This window comes from Hyperolius riggenbachi, chromosome 8, assembly GCF_040937935.1.
Source record: "Hyperolius riggenbachi isolate aHypRig1 chromosome 8, aHypRig1.pri, whole genome shotgun sequence".
In the NCBI taxonomy this organism is placed as follows: domain Eukaryota; kingdom Metazoa; phylum Chordata; class Amphibia; order Anura; family Hyperoliidae; genus Hyperolius; species Hyperolius riggenbachi.
The window spans coordinates 255,319,026-255,340,111 of NC_090653.1; the positions used below are offsets into that span (position 1 = coordinate 255,319,026).

A 21,086-nucleotide genomic window follows, 5' to 3' on the forward strand; every position below is an offset into this window, starting at 1 on the left:
CCTGCCAGGCAACCGGTAATGTTCTAAAGGAAATAAATATGGCAGCCTCCATCTACCTCTCACTTCAGGTTCCCTTTAAAGGAGGAACTGTCACAAAAATCTTAAGATTTAAAACACATACTAATAAGAAGTACATTTCTCCCAGAGTAAAATGAGACACAAATTACTTTTCCCCTATGTTGCTGTCACTTACAGTAGGTATTAGAGATTTGACATTACCGACAGATTTTGGGCTAGTCCATCTATCTATAGGGGATTCTCAGCATGGCCTTTATTCTTTATAAAGACAAATGGCCTCAAGCTTATCTCATGTCTTTAATAACGTTTCTAGAGATATCACCATGGTGATAAGGCATGTAGTATTCAGGAAACATTTTACCTCAGGCAAACCTAAAGTTAACTCTTCAATCCTTAAAATAACTCCAGAATTCTAACGTTAGAGGAGTCATCAGGGGATAGTTCGTAAAATAAGTGGTACTTACCAGGGGCTTCCTCCAGCTCCAAGCTCCCAGGACGTCCCTCGCCGCAGCTCTGCCCGCAGCCGTTCGCCACAGGTCCGTCCCGGTCCCCAGCGAGGACGTCAGAACGACCTACAGGTCGCTCTGTACTGCGCCTGCGCGAGCGGCGCTGTCAATTACCGCCACGTGGGCCGAATCGGACTGCGCAGACGCAGAACTACTGCGCTTGCGCAGTCCGCTCCGGCCCACGTGGCGGTGATTGGCAGCGCTGCTCGCGCAGGTGCAGTACAGAGCGACCTGGAGGTCGCTCTGACAATCGCCGGGGACCGGGACGGACCTGAGGCGAACGGTTGTGGGCAGAGCTGCGGCGAGGGACGTCCTGGGAGCTTGGAGCTGGATGAAGCCCCCTGGTAAGTACCACTTATTTTACGATATATCCCCTGATGACTCCTTTAAAGACAGACTGTAGATTAACTGAGTGTGAAAATAACTACAGAGGAGGTAACTACAGAGGAGGTAACTTAAAGAGAATCTGTATTGTTAAAATCACACAAAAGTAAACATACCAGTGCGTTAGGGGACATCTATTACCCTCTGTCACAATTTCGCCGCTCCCCGCCGCATTAAAAGTGGTTAAAACAGTTTTAAAAAGTTTGTTTATAAACAAACAAAATGGCCACCAAAACAGGAAGTAGGTTGATGTACAGTATGTCCACACATAGAAAATACATCCATACACAAGCAGGCTGTATACAGCCTTCCTTTTGAATCCCAAGAGATCATTTGTGTGTTTCTTTCCCCCTGTTCTCATGCACTGAAGTTTCAGGCTGCTCTTTTCTTCCTGCAAACAGCTTTGTCCTTGTCTAATTCCTCACTATGTGAAAGCCCAGCCAGCTCAGAGGACGATTTATCCAGCTTGTAAAAGATAAGAGAGAAGAGAGAAGCTGCTCTAATCTAAATAATACACAGGCAGTGTGCATACAGGGGCCTGGAAGGGGGAGTTCATAGCAGAACCACAACACTGAAGAACTTGGCAGCCTTCCAGACACAGGCTGACAAGTATGACAAGAGAGAGATAAGTTGATTTATTACAGAGACTGTGATAGTACAAAGTGCTGCAGTTAGCCAGAACATATTAGAATAGCTTTTGGAACTTGTAGGATGATAAAAAACAGGATGCAATTTTTGTTACGGAGTCTCTTTAAGGAATGAAGAGAGAAGATAACTCGCTTACTGTGTGGAGGTAAGTTTACTCTTGCCTTATCTCCAGCATGATCTTAGTGAATCATGCTGGAGATAATAAGGCAAGAGTAAACTTACCTCCACACAGTGAGTATTATCTTATCTCTCCATTCCTTAAGTTAACTCCTCTGTAGTTATTTTCAGAATTCTGGAGTTATTTTAAGGATTGAAGAGTTAACTTAGAGATCTCACTTTAACTTAAAGACAGAAGAGTTAACTTTAGGTTTGCCTGAGGTAAAATGTTTCCTCAATACTATCTCTAAAAATGATTAATACAAAAGATGCTGGCCAGCCTCCCTGCACACTATTTTGGCAGTTAGAAGGAGCAACTGCCATTCACTAAGTGCTTTTAAAAATAAAGCAAACCCTGTGAACTCCCTCATAAGAAGATGGGCTAGTCCAAAATCTGTCAGTAATGTTAGATTTCTACGCATTACTGTAAGTGACAGCAACATAGGAGAAAAGTAATTTATGGCTCATTTAACTCTGGGAGAAATGTACTTCTAATTACTATGGCCTCAATTCACGGAGCATTATCAAACGTTTATCAAACACTTTATCAAACGTTTGATAATTCACCTCATGGCTAAAATCTCATTTTAAATTCACTAAGGTGTTATAGATTTATCGAATGTTTTACTGATAAAACGTTCAACAAATATATATTTTACCCATGAGGTAAATTATCAAACGTTTGATAAAGTGTTTGATAAACGTTTGATAATGCTCTGTGAATTGAGGCCTATGTCTTTAAAATTTTTGGATTTGCGTGACAGTTCGTACTTCAGATGCCGCCACAGTAAACCTACTTGGACAGGCCTGAGTGCTTCTGTCCATTCTGTACAACTAAATCCAGTCATCAAGTTTTCTGAACTCTGCCAAATCCATCACCAGCAAAGAGTTAATCATTAATCTGGCTGCAGCTCACCAGGTTACAGAGTCATTCCGTGGAAGGAAATGAAACAGCATGGCACTTCGGATACTTACAATATAATGACAGTCAATAAGAAGTACGAATTCTGAGCTAATGCAAATGCGGTGCAAATTTAGGCCTCGTTTCCATTTGCAATGCAGGGAGCCGTGCGTCAGCATGGCTCTGCGTTGCATCGCAAATCCCCAAGAGGCGATTGCATTCCCATTCATTTGTCGTAACTGGGATCGCAGTGCTAACGCGCCAACATGCATGTAACGACTCCATGGTGAATCACAGCGCATGTATGGAAACAGACAGTGCAGTCTATGCACTTGTGGATGTCCCTGCAATCGCACATTGCGCTGTGTTTCCAAACGTGCAGCTAGAATCGCGCAGATGGAAAAGAGCCCTTAATTGTAAGCAGCTTGGCGTTGGACTCAAAAGTATCATTTTCATTTCTTAAGCCTCAATTCACGGAGCATTATCAAACGTTTATCAAACACTTTATCAAACGTTTGATAATTCACCTCATGGCTAAAATCTCATTTTAAATTCACTAAGGTGTTATGTATTTATCGAATGTTTTACTGATAAAACGTTCAACAAATATATAACACCTTAGTGAGATTTTACCCATGAGGTAAATTATCAAACGTTTGATAAAGTGTTTGATAATGCTCCGTGAATTGAGGCCTAAGCTGCATACATTTTCATGAATTAGCAACAACTCATTAAAGTCCCATACACATGCTAGATGAAACCGACGACATCCCCCTCTGCCAAGAATCCAGTGCGTCAACAGCGCCCCCCTCACTCCCGCCAGTGCATACTATCACCAGCCTCGGTGTCCGTACTGTGCCCCCGTCCCCCCTGCGAGCGGTGGTGACTGGCAGCACAAAGGTAAACAGCCTGCTAGCGACAAGGTGCATGTCGCTAGCACGGCAGTTTTTATTCTGGGGGACAGCATGGGGACCTGGGGGGGGGGGGGCACAGTACGCAGAACCAGCCTCTGGGTCTTAATAGCATTCTTAAAACCCACCTCGGGTTCTCTTTAAAACAAGTATATTTGTATTGCACTTTTCTCCTGGCGGACTCAAAGTGCCAGAGCTGCAGCCACTAGGGCACGCTCTATAGGCAGTAGCAGTGTTAGGGAGTCTTGCCTAAGGTCTCCTCACTGAATAGGTGATGGCTTACTGAACAGGAAGAGCCGAGATTCAAACCCAGGTTGCCGGTGTCAGAGGCAGAGCCCTTAAACTTAACCAGTTTTAGGGTAGGGTGATATTTGACTCCGCTATCTTTTATTCCTCACGTTACCGGTAATGCCTGTCATCTTCAACTCAAAAACGTAGCACGCATCCGACCAGGACACAACTGAGTGTCGCTTGGACTATTGTAATATATTGCTAACTAACTGACTGGCACTCCTCCAATCTGTACTAAACTCTGCCATCTCTCTTCTCGGTCTTCCTCTGCTGCTCCTCTCGGTCAAGCTCTTCATTGGCTACCAATTAACCAGCGGATCCAGTTCAAGTTCTTAACCCTAACCTACAAAGATCTCCACAATCTCTCTCCCCTGTAAGTCTCCTCCCTAGTTTCCAGATACTAATCCAACCACAATCTCAGATCTGCACATGAGCTTCTTCTATCCAGAGGCGTAGCTAGGGTTTTCAGCGCCCAGGGACAAAGACTATTAATGCGCCCTCTAAGGTGAAGGTTGCGGCGTGCTCCGTGCCAAGAAGGGCGTGGCCAAATAAATGCGGGCGTGGTTATGGGTGGAGCCAAATGTACATGGAGGTTAGCAGGCTCACGCTCACCCACTCTCCCTCAGTATGTACCTTCCAGCATGTTCCAAGACAAATCCAGCAATCATGAGCCCCCCCCCCATCAAGACAAATTCAGCAATCATGAGCAAACATGAGGCCCCCAACATGACCAACTCAGCAATTATGAGGCCCGAAACAAGACAAATTCAGCGATCTTGAGGCCCCCAACAAATCATGAGGCCCCCAACAAGACAAATTCAGTAACCATGAGGCCCCCAACAAGACAAATTCAGCAGTCATGAGGCACATAGACAGCATTTCACATAAATAGGCAGAATGCCCCCTTAATATTGTAGACACCTCTCACCTGGCAGCAGTTCCCCAAAATACACTCAATCTGACAGCAGTGGTTCCCCAAAAATAGGTAGCCCCAGGTCTATAGGTGTCCCCAGAATAGGTGGCCAGCGGTATAGATGTCCCCAGAACAGGTAGCCAGGGGTAGAGATGTCCACAGAACAGGTAGCCACAGAACAGGTAGCCAGGGGTATATGTGCCCAGTATATGTAGGCAGGGGTATATGTGCCCAGTATATGTAGGCAGGGGTATATGTGCCCAGTATATGTAGGCAGGGGTATATGTGCCCAGAGTAGGTAGCCAGGTGTCCCCCTCCCCAGCAGGAGGGGAGCAGCGCAGAGAAGAGGGAGAGCTGTGAGCAGCGGTAGGGAAGGGGGCCATCTCCGCCCCCTTCCCTCACCTTAGGGTGCTCTCCCCTCCCTCGCTGTCCCCTCCACAACTAATGTCCAGGTGGCGGGCGGAACTTACCTGCACCTCGTCGCAGTGCGGGATGGATTTACCGATACTCTGGTCTGGTCCAGACCAGAGCAGCGGCTACAGCACCCGAACTTCCGGCGCTGGAGCGAGAAGGAGGAGAGTTCCGCCCGCTGCGCCAGTCACCCGGACATTAGTTGTGGAGGGGACAGTGAGGGAGGGAGAGCACCCTAAGGTGAGGGAAGGGAGGGGGAGATGGCCCCCTTCCCTACCGCTGCTCACAGCTCTCCCTCTTCTCTGCGCTGCTCCCCTCCCCCCCCCCCAAAAAAAACACTGCAGCTCAGCTGGGCGCCCTTGGGGACCCGGCGCCCAGGGGCACTTGTCCTACCCCGACCCCCCCCTAACTACGCGCCTGCTTCTATCCTCCTCTAGAATCACCTCCTCCCATTAACGTATACAAGACTTGTCACGTGCCTCATCTCTCCTCTGGAATGCCCTTCCTCAGCACATCTCATTCTCCCACCTTTGAAATCTTTAACCGCTTCCTCAAAACTTGCCTTTTCCGACAAGCATAGGCTCTAACTTAGGCCATTCCCCCTTTGACCTCACGTCTAGTTTAACTCCTTACTAAATAAACTAAACATGAACTGCCTGTTGTATACTGCATACTCTCCCCCCCCCCCCCCCCCCCCCCAATTCCTTTCGACTCCTTAGGCCAATTCTTACTACGGCTGTGGATTTGGTACAACAATCAACCGACTGACTCTAGACTTCAACTCCTCAGTTTATGAAACCACTGACAAACTCTGAATCCAGGTACCCAAAATTGCTCCGACTGAGAATCAGATTTACTTCGCCAAGCGTAGCAGTTGCCACACTCGGAATGGTTTGTGGTACACATCGGCAAAAACATGCAATGACGAACAAAGACATTACAACAAGGTAGTGCAAGTACATGACAAGGTACCCTCCTCGACTCCACAGCTCTGGTTTTCTGTACAAACTTCTATTAAAGTTACAGCACTTGAAATTGAAAAACAAGCTTTTGCCATATTGCATGATAAAGGAAAGCACAGGGACAAGGCTCTTCCATTAAACTTCAGCAATATTTGACTTTCTCTAATAATCATTGATCGAGCAAACAAAAGGACATATAACTGTGTTTACAAAGTTCACTGACCAAGGCAGGTTTTTTTTTTCCTCCGCAGTTTAACCGTTTACGGCTCGTGAAAAGGCTTCCTTGGCAAATTGCGAGATTCTATCCCTGCTTAGGAAAATAAGGTTAAAAATAGAGCGCTAATCACCTATTGTGGAAGGCAGCAGGTTACAAAAGTGCTACTGACAGAAAGCAAACAGGATTGTCCCACCAGCTGTCCTCGTCAGAGAATCCTACAAACCATCCTACTCTCTGGGCTCAACTCATCCTAGAGCTGGGTACACCCCATGCAATTTCCAGTCAGATATTGGGTTGAATCCAAAATTTCAGACTGGTCCAATCTGATTTCCGATCCTTTTTCTGATTGATTTTGTACAGAGGTGATGGGAAAATCGATCAGAAAAAATAATAGGACATTAGATTGGACGTGTCAGAAATTATCGGTTCAACCCAAAATCTGACAGGAAATTGCATGATGTGTACCAGGCATTAAGCCTCACCTACACGGTACAATTTTTCATCAGACAGACGGATCTATTTGATGGATCTCATAAGAAATTGCATCGTGTGTAGACGTCCAAATTGTTTCAGATCAATTTTGCGATCGATTTTGCTTTGATAAGTACCCAAAATCTATTGCAAAATGTAATGCAATCCGATTGGTCTGGTTGGAAATTATCTAATAGATCCGATCTGACGGAAAATTGTACCGTGTAGATGAGGCTTTAGTGCTGGTTCACACCAAGAGTGCTTCTGAAAGCGCCAGCCTTAAAAAGCGCTAGGCTAAGGTCTTTCTATGGGCTAGTTTACACCAAAGCAATGAGCTTTAAGCTATGTACACACGCTAGATAACTATCTTTCGGAACAACAGATAATTGGCCTACGAAGGAGCGTTTGCCGGCTGACTGGAATGCCAAACTCAAAGGGAATCTGAAGCGATATTTAAAAAAGAAACAACAGATACTTACCTAAGGAGAGGGAAGGCTATCCCGCTCCTTTCAGTCCCTGTTCCAGCGCTGGCTCCCCTGTTAGCAGCCTCCTACCCATGGGTCGAAGACTGCTCTCTTCTGCTTCGGGAGTCTTGGGGAGCACTCGGGCTCCATACACGTGGGAGTGCCCTCTCTCATGCACTCGCAGTATGGCGCCGCCTGTCTTCGGGAGGACTCTGGCTCCTGAAGACTTCCAAAGTCCCCCATGGCGGGAGATTTGAATGGAGAAGCCTGCAGAGGAATGAGCAGATGAGGAGCGGGAAGGGCTCACAGTGTTCCCCAACCCTGTCCTCAAGGCCCACCATCAGTGCAGGTTTTTGTAGAAATCCCAAGGTAATTAATCAGCTCTTCTGAGACACTAATTACTCCACCTGTGAATGTTTGTGGTTTTCTGCAAAACATGCTCTGTTGGTGGGTCTTGAGAATAGGTTGGAGAACTGTGCTCTATAGGACCCAGAGCCTTCCCTCTCCTTAAAGAAAACCTGTAACTTTAAAAAGTTCCCATGGGGGGTACTCACCTCGGTTGGGGGAAGCCTCCGGATCCTATGGAGGCTTCCCCCGTCTTCCTGTGTCCCACTGCGGTCTCGCTGTGTCCCTCTGAAAAGCCGGGATGTAAATATTTACCTTCCCGGCTCCAGAGCAGGCGTGGTATCGGCTCTCCTCCTCGGAGATAGGCAGAAATAGCCGATCGCTGTCTGTCCGCTCCACTGCGCAGGCGCAAGTCTCCTGCACCTGCGTAATAAAGCGGACCCGACAGAGATTGGCTATTTCCGCCTATGTCCGTGCTGAGAGCCGAAACAGCGCCACCGCTGGAGCCAGGGAAGGTAAATATATCAAGCCTTGTCAGGCTTGTCGAGCCAGGATTGCGTGACGCTTTGGGGGAGCCAGCGCTGGACTGCCTGCAGCAACAGGGGAGGGGGAAGCCTCATTGGGACCCTGAGGCTTTCCCCTACCGAGGTAAGTACCCCCCAGGGGACTTTTTTTTGTCACTGAGTCTCTTTAAGGGAGTATGGTTTTTTTTTCCTTTAAATATCACTTCAGTTTCACTTTAAATGAACGACCTTATACAAGATATAACAACTGGCTTTATGTTTAAACGTCAGATCAGTAGTGAATATTGCATGTATACAGAAGGGACGTCGAACGTTTGTAAGATTATGAATTAAAAATTAAGCGAATGCGCAAACGATTGTTATCTAACTACATCTATACACACTTTTGGAAATAAAAGATAGTCGTTCAATCAGATCTGTTGAGACGAATCCACATATTCTACCGATGCGGGTCAATCATCATGAGTTTTAATGAGATCATTTGCGAAAGTTTTTGCACGATTATCTGACGAGCGATTCTTTCGGAGCCGTTTCAAATGACTATAGTCTCAGGTGTATACATAGCTTTAGACATAAGATCCCATTTGGAGGCAGAGCCAGCAGCTCATGCCTCTGACCCAATCTTTTCAACAGGAGCAAAAACAGGAACTGGGGAATCTCAGTATCAGCATTGCACCACCCACTGTTCCAATTGGAAAGCAAGGGAGCTCTTAGCATTACAGGAGTGGGCAGAGCACAGCAACAGAGAAGCAGAGTTGGAGACACACAATCCCATATGCCTAGCTGCTTCTTTTGGCAATAAAATGACAACACCTGGAAGAACGACTGGTTTCGCTGAGTAAACAATCTTTTTAAAGAGACTCTGACCAAAAAAAGTTCCCCTGGGAGGTTCTCACCTCGCTGTAGCTGCATGCAGTCCAGCTCTGGCTCCCACAAAGTGTCCGGCAACCCTCCCTCGACAAGCCTGACAAGCGCTGATTAATTTACCTTTCCTGGCTCCAGCGAGGGCGCTGTTGCGGCAAACCGTACGGAGATAGGCGGAAATAGCCGACCTCTGTCGGGTCCTCTCTACTGCGCGGCCTAGAGAGACCACCCTGGGACGGAGTAGGACGGGGGGGCCTCAATCGAATCTAGAGGCTTCCCCCTCCCGAGGCAAGTACCCCCCAGGAGTCCCTTTTTCAGTACAGGTTCTCTTTAAAAGGTCAGATGCAAGGTATATTAAAAACAAAAATTTACTTAACCGGGATTCCCTCTAGCCCCTGGCACCCGATATGTCCCTAGCTGCAGCTCAGCTTCTATCCGCTAGCCCGAGGTCCCCTCCGATGTAGATGCCGACGCGCATCTACTGCACCTGCGTGAGAGCCTCTCTCGGTCACGCTGGCGTCATCTGGAATGTTACAGTACAGTGGAGCGGTACACTCCAGATGACATCAGCATAATCGACAGCGGCGCTTGCACAGGTGCAGTAGAGGACGACCTGGCGAGGCTTCTACACCAGAGGGGACCCCAGGCCACCAGTTTGGAACAGAGCTGCGACAATGGCACAGGACTGCTGCCAGGGGCTGGAGGAAGCCCTAGGTAAATAGAATTTAGTTTTTTTAAATTACCTCGGACCCCTCCTTTAAGCCTGGTACACATCCAATTTTGATTGGCCAATTTTACAACCTCCATGTAGTATGAGAGCTCACCAACACAATCTGTTCATAGTATATTGGCCGTCATTCTACATGGAGGAGGTAAAATTGGTCAGTGAACGGCCAATCAAAATTGGATGTGTGTATGCCCCTTAAGGGCCCTTGTTCACTACCTTGTGTTTTTTCCAATTCCGATCGCCAACAAATCACAAAATGCAAAGTACAGTTAATCTAATGGAAACAGTAGTGACCATTTCCATTAGCGCAATCGTCGTCCTGCCAAGTTTGTACCCAAAAAAAAAAAAAAAAATCGCATACTTACCTAAGGAGAGGAAGGCCTCTGGATTCCAATTAGGCTTCCCTCACTGTCCTCCAGCTCCCTGTTGCGGCTCACTGACCCTTCAAAGATTACCGAGAAGGGTTGGTCAGTAGTCTGATTGGGGACACGCACCTGCTACTGCGCAGGCATGGCCATGCTTCTGGCAAAAGAGGAGCTCGGCCCCAATGAGCTGGAGGTCCGCAAGTGGCAACGGGGAACCAGAGGACAGCGTGAGTAGCCTCTGGAAGATCCACAGGCTTCCCTCTCCAAAATGTATCAAAAAAAAAAAATTAAAAAAAAAATAATTGTAAATTAAAAGCTTTATGGCTCTTTCACACTAGAAGCTGATCCGAGCGTTTTGACGGATCGCTCCTAGTTTGCGTTTAAAAAGGTAACATGAAAGTCTATTTAACTTTCATGTTAACTTTCACATTAGATGACATGTTCCAGATCGTTACGTTACAAAGCATCTAGGAGTTTCGCAACGTCCAGACGCTGCGTTTTCCCGTCGGGTGAATTATAACTTCCGCCGCAACTTCCTGATGTCACTCAACGCGTGCACGAAATCGGATTCCTGCACGCGTTGGCTAATGTGAAAGAGCCCGCAAAGTTCTAGGACTTTTTACATTTTAAGACTGAAAAGGGATTGGAAACTTTTGGAGATATGACGTTCTTTCCATCTCTTGTTCCCTGTTGTCCACAAAGGTTGAATATAAAAATGAATAGTCCCCCACACAGGAAATGAGGGCCAGAAAAAAACTCTGTTAGCTTAAAATTAAAAAAACAAAAAAAAAAAAAAACACAAAGTTGCATTTATTAATAATCAGAATAATTTATGCTTCGTAAGATTACACCACTTCCTGCCTAGACAGGAAGTGATGTAAACTTACAGATGGGAAACAAGACAATCCATGAGGCACTTATACTTAATAAAAAAAATACATATTTCCTGAAATAAGGCTACAATGCTTGGATTAAAAAAGTAAAAACATTCTAGAGAACGGATAGTCTATGGACTAGTTAGCATTTCAAAATGACCTCCGAAATCATAAACCATTTACTTGACTACAAAACATAATTATTACCTTTTTTCTACTTGAGCCAATCTTGGACAAACAGGACTTGGACAGTGACATATATCCACCAATGACCTTGATTTCGTCCACAGTTGGATACCGTTTTTTCAGCAGTGCCCCTAGTTCAGGATAAAGAGCCTCAGAACCATCAGAGGACTTTCTTTTTGAGCCGGTGTCATCCTCGTCCTCTTCCTCCACCACTGGTGTCCTAAACGCTTCTTGTTCAGTTACGGGCTTCCTTTTTGGAATAATTGTAAAAGTGTTGGGACCTTTTGTACGAACAGAGGACAGGGACGCATGAGGCCGATATGCAGGTGTTACAGGGTCTGCTGTAACTTTCACAATAGGTTTAGTCTCTTTTATAGTCTCTCGGTCATCAGTGTTCACTATGTCATCTATGTTGGTGACAGGAATATCAGGTTTAGCCAAGTCCTCATGTATTTTTGTGACTGGTACATTAAGTACACCAGATGCATCTCCTTGCTGGACATTACTGAAATACTCCAACTCAGCACCGATATCAGTAAAAGACTGATTTTCTCTCGTTTTGGACGCCACAAGACCACGTTTCCAGTCAAAATCTAACATAGAAGGTGCACTGGAAGCACTATTTTCCACCTGTTCTACTCCATCATCTCCATTAACCAGGTCAGGCCTTTCTTTTGAATGGGTGCCATAATAGACAATAGAGTCCGTAGAATCTACCTTGGGGCCATTAAGTGTGGAAGCACTAATCTGCACCTTTGGCTTTTCATTGGTGGAAACTTTACCCAAGCTGGGTTGCTTTGGTTCAGAAGGGACCTGCCTCTTCTTTGGAACAAAAACAAAAGTGTTTTTAGATTGCAATCGAATGTTAGCAAGGGCTTTTGCTTGGATATCATCCTCAGGGATGCTACTTAAGTCTGGTTTTGGTGCAGGCCTAATTTCAAAAGAGTCATTGCTGCTGGTGGAAGAAGCCACTTTCAAGAGCTGGCTAGGAGTGGCACTGGTGAAGCCCTGGTCATAGTGGTTAGGAAAGGAGCTCTCCGCAAGAGTGGCACTGGATTTGGGAGGCATGCTATTTTTAGGTAATTCCACCTCAGACTTTGGCCTCCGATGATCATTGGCGCCTTTGGAAACCTCATTAGCGGCTTTGTTTGAAGATGGCACTACTCCACTTGTCTCAGGCAACGGAGTGCTTGTCGAACCTCTAGGTCGTCTACTCTTCGACAAGAGATCTTGAATATTAACAGAACCCCCTGATTTCGCATTCATCTCTGAATGTTCAGCATGGCCATTGGTGAGATGTTGGGCATTTTTAGGGACGCCACCATCCGTTGTGTCCTGAGAATGTGCCTTGCTGATGGAGGCGGCTTTTGGATTGACGATGATGGTGTTGCTGCCTGTCCTATGAGAAACACTCATAAGTTTGGGCAGTGGATGATTGTTTGTGTACCCGATCTCAAATTTCTCCCGAACGGAGGCCACCACAGGAGAGACCAAAGTCTCATTGCTGGACAATTCGTAATGAGGGGACAGTGGTGTCAGTGGAGAAGTCGGGGACACAGGGGCAACAGCGGGAGGTGGCATGATAGGACTGGAGGGCCTTTTATGAAATAAGCCAGGATCTGGGAGAGAATGAAGTGCAGGTGGCTTAGAAGGAAGCCAAGAGGGGTTATTCAAGGGAAACCGTTTGCTATCTTCTTCAAATATAGAGGCTGATGATGGAGAGACCTCCCCAGACCTTCTGGGGGCCTTATTTTGGGGAGCTTGGCCATGTCGCTCAGCAGAAGGAGGTTTTGGCAATACGAGGGGCTTTTGGTCTCTCTCTAGTAGATTTTCCCAACTCCTGGTCCGCACAGGTCGACTGTTACCGGGGTTAAACTTCTCTAAGAGGCGGCTGACCCGGCCAGCCTCCTCCAGCACCTGGTTGTGTTCCTGTGGCTCTCTCTTGGCTTCGACTGGACTTTTATTAGCCGCCTCTTTTTTGGGAACTTCGGGCTCATAGATGATCACCTCAGAGGCTCGGATCTCAGCCACCTTGCTGCCCCGCTTGGCCAGCAGCTCTTCCACCGGGTCGCCGGTGGCTGCCCCAGCAACATGACTGGACTGCTTGAAGTAGCCAGGGTCGGACTCTATGATGATGATGTTGTCGGCCCGGATGGTGCGGATGCCAGGGACGTGGCTGTAGATGTCCAGCAGTTGCCGGATGGGGGAAGTAGCTCGGCCCGAGCCCGCCGGGGGATGGTGGTGGTGCTGCTGCTGGGGTCGTCGACGGCGACGCTCCTTCTCCAACTTGATGAAGGGGTTCTCCTTGATGGGACCCAGGCTGTCCTGCAGCACCAGGCGCTCAGGGCTACCCTTCTTTGAAGATCGGCTGGGGGAGGCATCCTTGCCTCGGGAGGACTGAGGACCAGCGCTGCTCGCCATCTTCTGCCTCTTCCTCTCCAGCACCTCTTGCTTCCATGCCGGCATCTTCCCGGACTCCAGCCGCGACCAGCTCTTCGTACCGCCGCTCACCGCCATGCTCGCTGCGGTGGGATCTCCGGCTTTCCGCTCAGCACCTCCACTAAACTGACTGACTGACTGAGCCGCGGGACAGCGCAGCCCGTCCTGTCACCGCGGGCCACTCCCACCAGAGCTACGTCACCATACGTGGGCACGCCTGCCGCCTCTCTCCTTCACACCTGAGGCAGCGCGCTCCCGTCGCAGCGGGACACGCCCCCCCACCTGTCTCAGCAAGCCTATCACCTACGTCATCGCGCTGAACACGCCTTCACCTCGTCAAGCAAGCCAGCGCTCCTTTTCGCAGTCCCAGTGGGTCACGCCCCTCATTCGTCAATTTATCGGATTATCATAACAGACCCCGCCTAATGTCTGATGATGACACCCCTCAAAGATAGGCAGCGCGCGCATTGTCTCGAGCACCTGTCAAAGAGAAGCACCGCCCAGGCCGATATGACATGACTCAAAGCACGCCTCCTTATGGTAGAGTCCCGCCCCTCACCTGTACCGGAGCGACTTTATACATTAGCAGCTAAGCCCCGCCTAAAGCTGTACATCAACTTATTAGGAATGCTCATAGCTTCCAATTGAAGAGGGGCAGTGCCTCTTTAGTAACCAAATCCTTTTGTCCCTCTCTCTCTCACACATTTGTCCCTCTTTCAGGACTGAGGTACAGATCTATGTCAATATATGCATACCTCCCAACTTTTTGAGACGAGAAAGGGGGACACTTAAGCCACGCCCCTGCCACACCCCTGATCATGCACCCATCATACCCCTAATCAAGCATTCCATAAAGATTTTATAAGAAAAATATGTTTTATAATTAAAACCACACTGGTCCTTTGTATCCTGGTTAATTCTCCTTCATTTTAACATTTTAAAATTAGTAATATATTAATTTAAAGGGAAGGTTCACGCTGCACATAAAAAAAAACTGCACTCACCTGGGACTTCTTCAAGCTCCTGGCAGTCGATCAGTGCCCTCACCACAGCTCCTCTCCTTCCCGGCGTCCAGCGGTGAAGAAGCCAACCTCTAGCTACATGATAGCCGCTGTGCAGCGGCATCCCCCCACCCCTCCGGCGATCAGAGCAAACAGGAAATCCCGTTCAGAACGGGATTTCCTGTTTGGCTTCCCCCGTCGCCATGGCGACGATCGGGATAACGTCATCGACGTCATTCACGTCATGGCGTCTGGGGGAGTCCCGATCCACCCCTTAGCGCAGCCTGGCAGTGATTGGCCAGGCTGTGCACAGGGTCTCGGGGGGGCCCTCTAACGCGCCGGGTAGCAGCAAATCGGCGGTGATCGGCTTGTACACGCAGCTAGCAACGTGCTAGCTGCGTGTAACAAAGCAAAAAGTGTGGAAATCGGCCCACCAGGGGCTGAGAAATCCTCTGCAGCGACTTACCCCGAGCTCAGCTCGGGATTATCGCCCAGGAGGTTAAATTGAATTCACTACTAGGATGGCTGGATGTCTGCCGAGTGCCGCTGTTGTGTCTGATTACGCTGCCTGTGGATTTGCGCTGCCCCGCATGCGCAGTAGGAGATTGTGCGGCCAGTGGCGTAGCTAAGGAGCTGTGGGCCCCGATGCAAGTTTTACAATGGGGCCCCCCAAGCACTCTATACAGAACAATTAATACAGCGCACCAAAACCTGCCAATGGCAACTACAGTGTCAGAGGTGCTAGAATGGGATGGGGAACAGTTTGTTAATGATTACCACTATTCAAAGTATCTTTAGAAGTGATTTTTATGAGCACAGGACCAATAGAGAGCTAATACTGTAGTTGAGAGAGGGCCCTTCAGGGCCCCTCTGGCCCAAGGGCCCCGATGCAGTCGCTACCTCTGCACCCCCTATTGCTACGCCCCTGTGTGCGGCCACAGTTCCTATTGAATGATGCTGCTGGAGGTAAAATAATCAATATCTCCGCTTCCACACCTCTTACACTCCCCAAATTTTCAGGGTAGGGAGGGAACCCCCAGAACGACCTCTATGCCAAATTGCAGCCCCCGAGACCCGCTGGTTCCCGAGATAGGTTACTGTAATCTATCTCTAGAACCAGATGGTCTCGGGGGCTGCAATTTGGTATAGAGGTAGTTCGGGGGATCCCCTCCCTACCCTGAACATTTGGGGAGTATAAGATGTGTGGAAGTGAAGATATTTACTATTTTACCTCCAGCAGCATAATTAAAGTGACTCTGTAACAAAAATTACAACGTTTTTTCTACCATCCTACAAGTTCCTAAACCTATTCTAATGTGATCTGGCTTGCTGCAGCTCTTTCTACTATAACCATCTCTGTAAATAATAAATCAATGTATCTTTCCCCTGTCAGACTTGTCGGCCTGTGTCTGGAAGGCTGCCAAGTTCTTCAGTGTTGAACTGTTCCTCTATGCACACTCCAGTGTGTGTTTTATTTACATAAGCTAGCAGCTTCTCTGCTATCTTATCAGTGATAGAAGAGAGCTGGATAAAAATCCTCCTCTGGAGGCTGTGAAAGGAGCTGGTCTGTTACATACTAAGGAATTAACGACATAGGCAGAGCTGTCTGCTGGAAGCCTGTAATGTTCAGTGCATGAGAGAAGCTGGGGACAGAAGGTAAACACACACAAGTGATCTCTTGAGATTCAGAAGTAAGGCTGTATACAGCCTGCTTGTGTATGGATGTATTTTCTATGTGTGGACATGCTGTACATCAACCTACTTCCTGTTTTGGTGGCCATTTTGTTTGTTTATAAACAAACTTTTTAAAACAGTTTTTGACTACTTTTAATGCGGCGGGGAGCGGTGAAATTGTGACAGAGGGTAATAGGAGATGTCCCCTAACGCACTGGTATGTTTACTTTTGTGTGATTTTAACAATACCGATTCTCTTTAACTTCACACTGCGCATGCGTGCTACTCAGTGTGGAAGGAGGCTTCCGAGCAGCGCAATCAGACATTACACTGGCACACTGTGGGTAGCAGTCTGTGCTATCTACGGAGTGCAAACATCAATCCGGCCATCCTAGGGAATCGCACAAGCGGAACCAGCGAAGCAGAGAAGTTACAGGGCTTCCCTGCAGAGATCCCTCCCCCCAGCGATCCCCCGCTCCCAGTAACCTCCTTTTGCTCCTTCCTACTCTCCTTGCAGCGATCCTTCCCCCCACCCACAACAATCGGCCATCCCTGTCTCTCTCCCTCCTTCCTTCCAACCAGCCTGCAACAATCGTGGGGGCTCCGACCCCTCCCCCTTCCTCCGAGATCCACAGCGCTTGCAGTAAGTGAGGATTACTCACCCTACCTCTGTCCAGCGGGCGGCAGTCGCACGTCTTCCTCCTCTGCCGCGTACAGCTCTGTCTACTGTCTACAGTACCGGGACGTTGCTTGATGATGTCATCAAGCCGCATCCCGGTACTGTGGACAGTAGACAGAGTTGTACAGCAAAGGAGGATGTGTGATCGCTGCTGGACAGAGGCTGTGAGTAATCCTCACTTTCCTGCACAGCGCAGGGATCTCTGGGGGGGAGGGGGAAGCACCTATACTGCGGCATCTATAGCTGGCTACCTAAACTGTAGCACCTATACCTGGCTACCTTTACTGTGACACCTATAACTTGCTACCTATACTACGGCACCTATACCTGGCTACCTATACTACGGCACCTATACCTGGCTACCTATACTGCTGCACCTATAACTGGTTACCTATACTGTGACACCTATAACTGGTTACCTATACTGGGGGGGGGGGGCTAAATACCGTATCACAAATAATGCTCTCGAGCTCACAGGTGGGGGGTGCAACTTTACACCCTCCATGGGAGCAAATTAGCCTAGAAACTGACCTGATTGAAAGCTTAGCTTCCAATGTGCACCCTGCATCACACACATAGGGGAAGACTTGGTGGGGGCTTATACTCACCATTGATGTGCTGATCCCACGACCTGTACCTCTGATAGCTTCCCCAGTGTCTTCTTCCATGTCCCTCGGCGGATTTGCTTTTACCTCGGTGTTGGCAGGTCCTCAGGCAATCAGTGTTGATGACGCCAGGGTCATGCAGCATCATCAATATCTGGCAGCAAACAATTTTATTTTATTGAATTCAGTATTTTAAAAAATTGAACGCCAGGGGGGTTAATGCAAGGACAGCGGGAGGGGGGTTAGATCTTCATTTGGGGGAATGCGGCGGGCTGACCCATACAAGTCTGGTGCTTCATTACTCCATACAGGTTTAAAGCAAAAGTGGAGTTCCAAAGTTTTAGTTTTTTTTACTTTTCAACCACACAGAGTAGGGTTAGAATCTAGGCAGCGATCACACTTAGGGATATCGCATGCGTTTTTTCCGTAAGCGGGAAAAATAAACACCAGCTATTGCCGACCGTCTGCTGCTGGCTATTGGCTGAAATGTGCGGAAAATGCAAATAATAATCGATGGGAAACTGCGCCTGTTTTCCACGGACCAGAGACGAACACTAGAGATCATGACATGACACACTCAATAGCGCCACACATTATTAGCACAGGGCACCAGGCTGATAGCCGAAGAGGAGAGCAGACAGGAGCGACAGACACAGCTAGACCTGCTTCCCTGCACACTTGATTTACAGAATGCTTTAATCTAGGGCCATAACAATAGACCCTGCAAAGGATGCAGTACCTGGGGGGCCCATAAGCCACAGGGGGCCCCGTCCTGATAGACTGACAACTAAGGGCAAGGAGAGAAAAAACTTTCTGTTCTCTGCACAATTGTTCTAACGACTGCATCTGCTCAGCCACTGATAAGGAATCACACAAAGTTTTGTAAACAAAGATTTGTAGACAGTCCCTATTCAGTGTGTAGCAGGGTCTTGTGTAGAACACCCAGCCCCCAACCTCTCTACCACTCCCCAGCTGCCCTGTACTGTAGTTATGCTGGAGGAATCTGCAGAGCCAGTTCTGCCCTCAACCTCTCTACCCCTCCCCAAGTTCTGTGTTCTGTAGTGATGCTGAAGGAGCTTTCAGAGCCAGTTCATATCCACCAGAGATGGACAGAGTAAGTGTAATAAGCTGAGGCTGGGAGCACACTCGTCTGTCAGTTTTCTGTATGTGATTTTTGCACACCAACGTGTGTCTGTATGTGTGAAAAAATGCAGGTGTTATCACAGAAGCTAATGTAATTGATAGAGAAAATGTCTGCAGTGCTTCACTGCTGTCAGTTTTTATTTGCATGGGGAAAACACATCAATTGCAATTTTTTGGCATTTCTTGAAGTATTTACAAGTCGGTAATTTATCTCAGTAGTCAGTAATTTTACTTTCCATCGCAGTAATAGGTCTAGTGAGTTGGCATTTAACAAGGTGATATGTAAAATAGCATCAGTGAATTAAAGGTAACCTAAAGCAAAGCGTAGAAAAGGAGTTCTGTGTCAAAATAGGGAAATGCTAAGAAGGATTTTCTCTTTTTTTACTGTAGAAAAATCACTAAAATCAAAATGTGGACAGTGCAATACATATGTTATGTAAGTAAATAAATAAATAAATAAAATAAATAGAGCAAGTATTTATCTACTTATACATGTGGTTTTTTCTAAGATAGTATGGCTGACAGCTCCTCTTTAAGGCCTTAGGCAAAAGCTTTTTATTGGTTACAGATTATTTGAAAATACTGCCACCTAGTGGATTATAGTGTTATTATCATCAGGCAGGTAACAGTGGGTCCAAACATGCAACAGGAGTTAGCCTGATCTGGGAAAGTGTATGCTGTTTGTGCTGGTAAACAGGGCCGGCGCTACCATTAAGGCAAAGGAGGCAGCTGCCCCAGGGCCCCAGAGCTTGTAGGGGCCCCCAGTGGCTACAAGAGGAAAAAAAAAATTTCAAAATCGGCCTTATAGTTTTTGAGAAAATCGATTTTAAAGTTTCAAAGGAAAAAAAAACACATTTAAAAACCTGCCGACTTTAATGGTTAATAGCAAATCCACCTTAAATGCTAGAAACCCTAAATTTGCAGGGTATGTTAAGGAGATCATTAGGAATAAGAGGAAAAAACAATTTTTCAAAAAGACCTTATAGTTTTTGAGAAAATCGATTTTAAAGTTTCGAAGGAAAAAAAGTATACTTTTAAATGCGGTAAATGTCACTTTTAGTAGCAAACCTAACGGTAGTGTAATTTTACATGCATCAAACGAAAGCGCAATAAATTTCCTGACGGGATTTCCAGGGGGTCTATACGCAGCCGCAGCGCTTTGGCCAGGGATCGCTATACAGCCGCAATATGGCTGTATGAAGATCCCTGGCATGTTTTCCTATTTTCCCAATTTTTTTTTTTTTATGTTTAGAGTGTGGGAATTTAAAAAAAAAAATTGTGGGGTCCCCCCTCCTGAAACTTTTTAACCCCTTGTCCCCCATGCAGGCTGGAATAGCCAGAATGTGGAGCTCCGACCGATTGGGGATTTACACCCTGACTATACCAGCTGCAAAAAAGGTCTCGTAATGCCGATTTTTGTTCCGGGGTATATGTTGGGGGGGCCCCCCAGGTTTATTTTGCCCTGGGGCCCCATTGTTGCTTAAACCGGCCCTGCTGGTAAAGACTGCTGTGTCTTTAAAGGACACATCCAAGGTTAAAAAAAAAAAAAGTTCCACTTACCTGGGGCTTCCGTCCTGTGCCCCCGCCGCAGCTCCTGCGTCTCCCGGTCCTCTTCGCCGGTGGAGCCCACCTCGCCAGGTCGCGTACTGGGTCGGCCTCTTCTGCGCTCCACCGCGTGGGTCACGTGGTCCAGGCGACGTCATCTGGACGCTACTGCGCAGGCGCAGTACAAGAAAACTTCGTACTGTGCAGTAAGCTCCCAGAGACACGAGTGGGAGCACGCATTATTCGTCTTGTTAGACAAATAATTGGCCGGTGCCGGTGGCGGGCAATGGCGGATCTGAGGAGGACGGCGCGGGACACTACAACTGCAGGGGGCTGACAGAAGCCCCAGGTAAGTGTCCATCCGTTTTTATTTTCAACACCCCCCTCCCCCTCCGGAGAACCTCTTTAAGTTAGTCAGTGGCCACGGCCATCTCGTGGCAGGGCTTTGTTCAAGGCCGGGCCGAGGCATAGGCAGGAGAGGCTCCAGCCTCAGGGCGCAGTGTAAGAGGGGGCGCAGAATTCATTCAGCTGTCATTCCTGATTGTGTTTGAAGCAGAAAGAAATAAGAAAAGGGGATACATGGCAGTGACTGCAAGCCAGATAACTAGATATTAAGGTGTTGGGGAGGTTGTGGGCCCTGTGGCGCCTCTTAGTCTAATAGCAATCAGTGTTTGATGGCTCGGGTGGCAGGGATGGAGGGGCGCACTTTGGTGTCTCAGCCTTGGGTGCTGGAGGACCTCGTCCCAGCTCTGGCTTTGTTTATGTTTTATGTTTTGTTAAATGCTGTTTTCTGTACATAGTGTAATAAGTAAATAACTTGTACAGCACAGGTACTGACTGTAATGCAGACAGTAACATGCA

At 47.6% G+C, this 21,086-nt stretch overlaps 1 protein-coding gene across 5 annotated transcripts in view; it reads right to left on the bottom strand.

Annotated features, from left to right (window-relative positions):
- Positions 1-13,811, bottom strand: part of LOC137527774 (taperin-like) — a 103,953-nt gene extending 90,142 nt beyond the window's left edge. For 2 of the 5 annotated variants that reach the window (XM_068248652.1, XM_068248653.1), the window contains exon 1: positions 11,161-13,807. In XM_068248652.1, the coding sequence (XP_068104753.1) occupies positions 11,161-13,656 (2,496 nt within the window). In that variant the 5' untranslated portion in view covers positions 13,657-13,807. Of the gene's footprint in view, positions 1-7,268; positions 7,521-11,160 lie in introns of all 5 variants that reach the window. The other 3 variants (XR_011023216.1, XM_068248651.1, XM_068248654.1) reach the window with 3 other exon arrangements.
- Between the last annotated feature and the right edge of the window lie 7,275 nt (positions 13,812-21,086).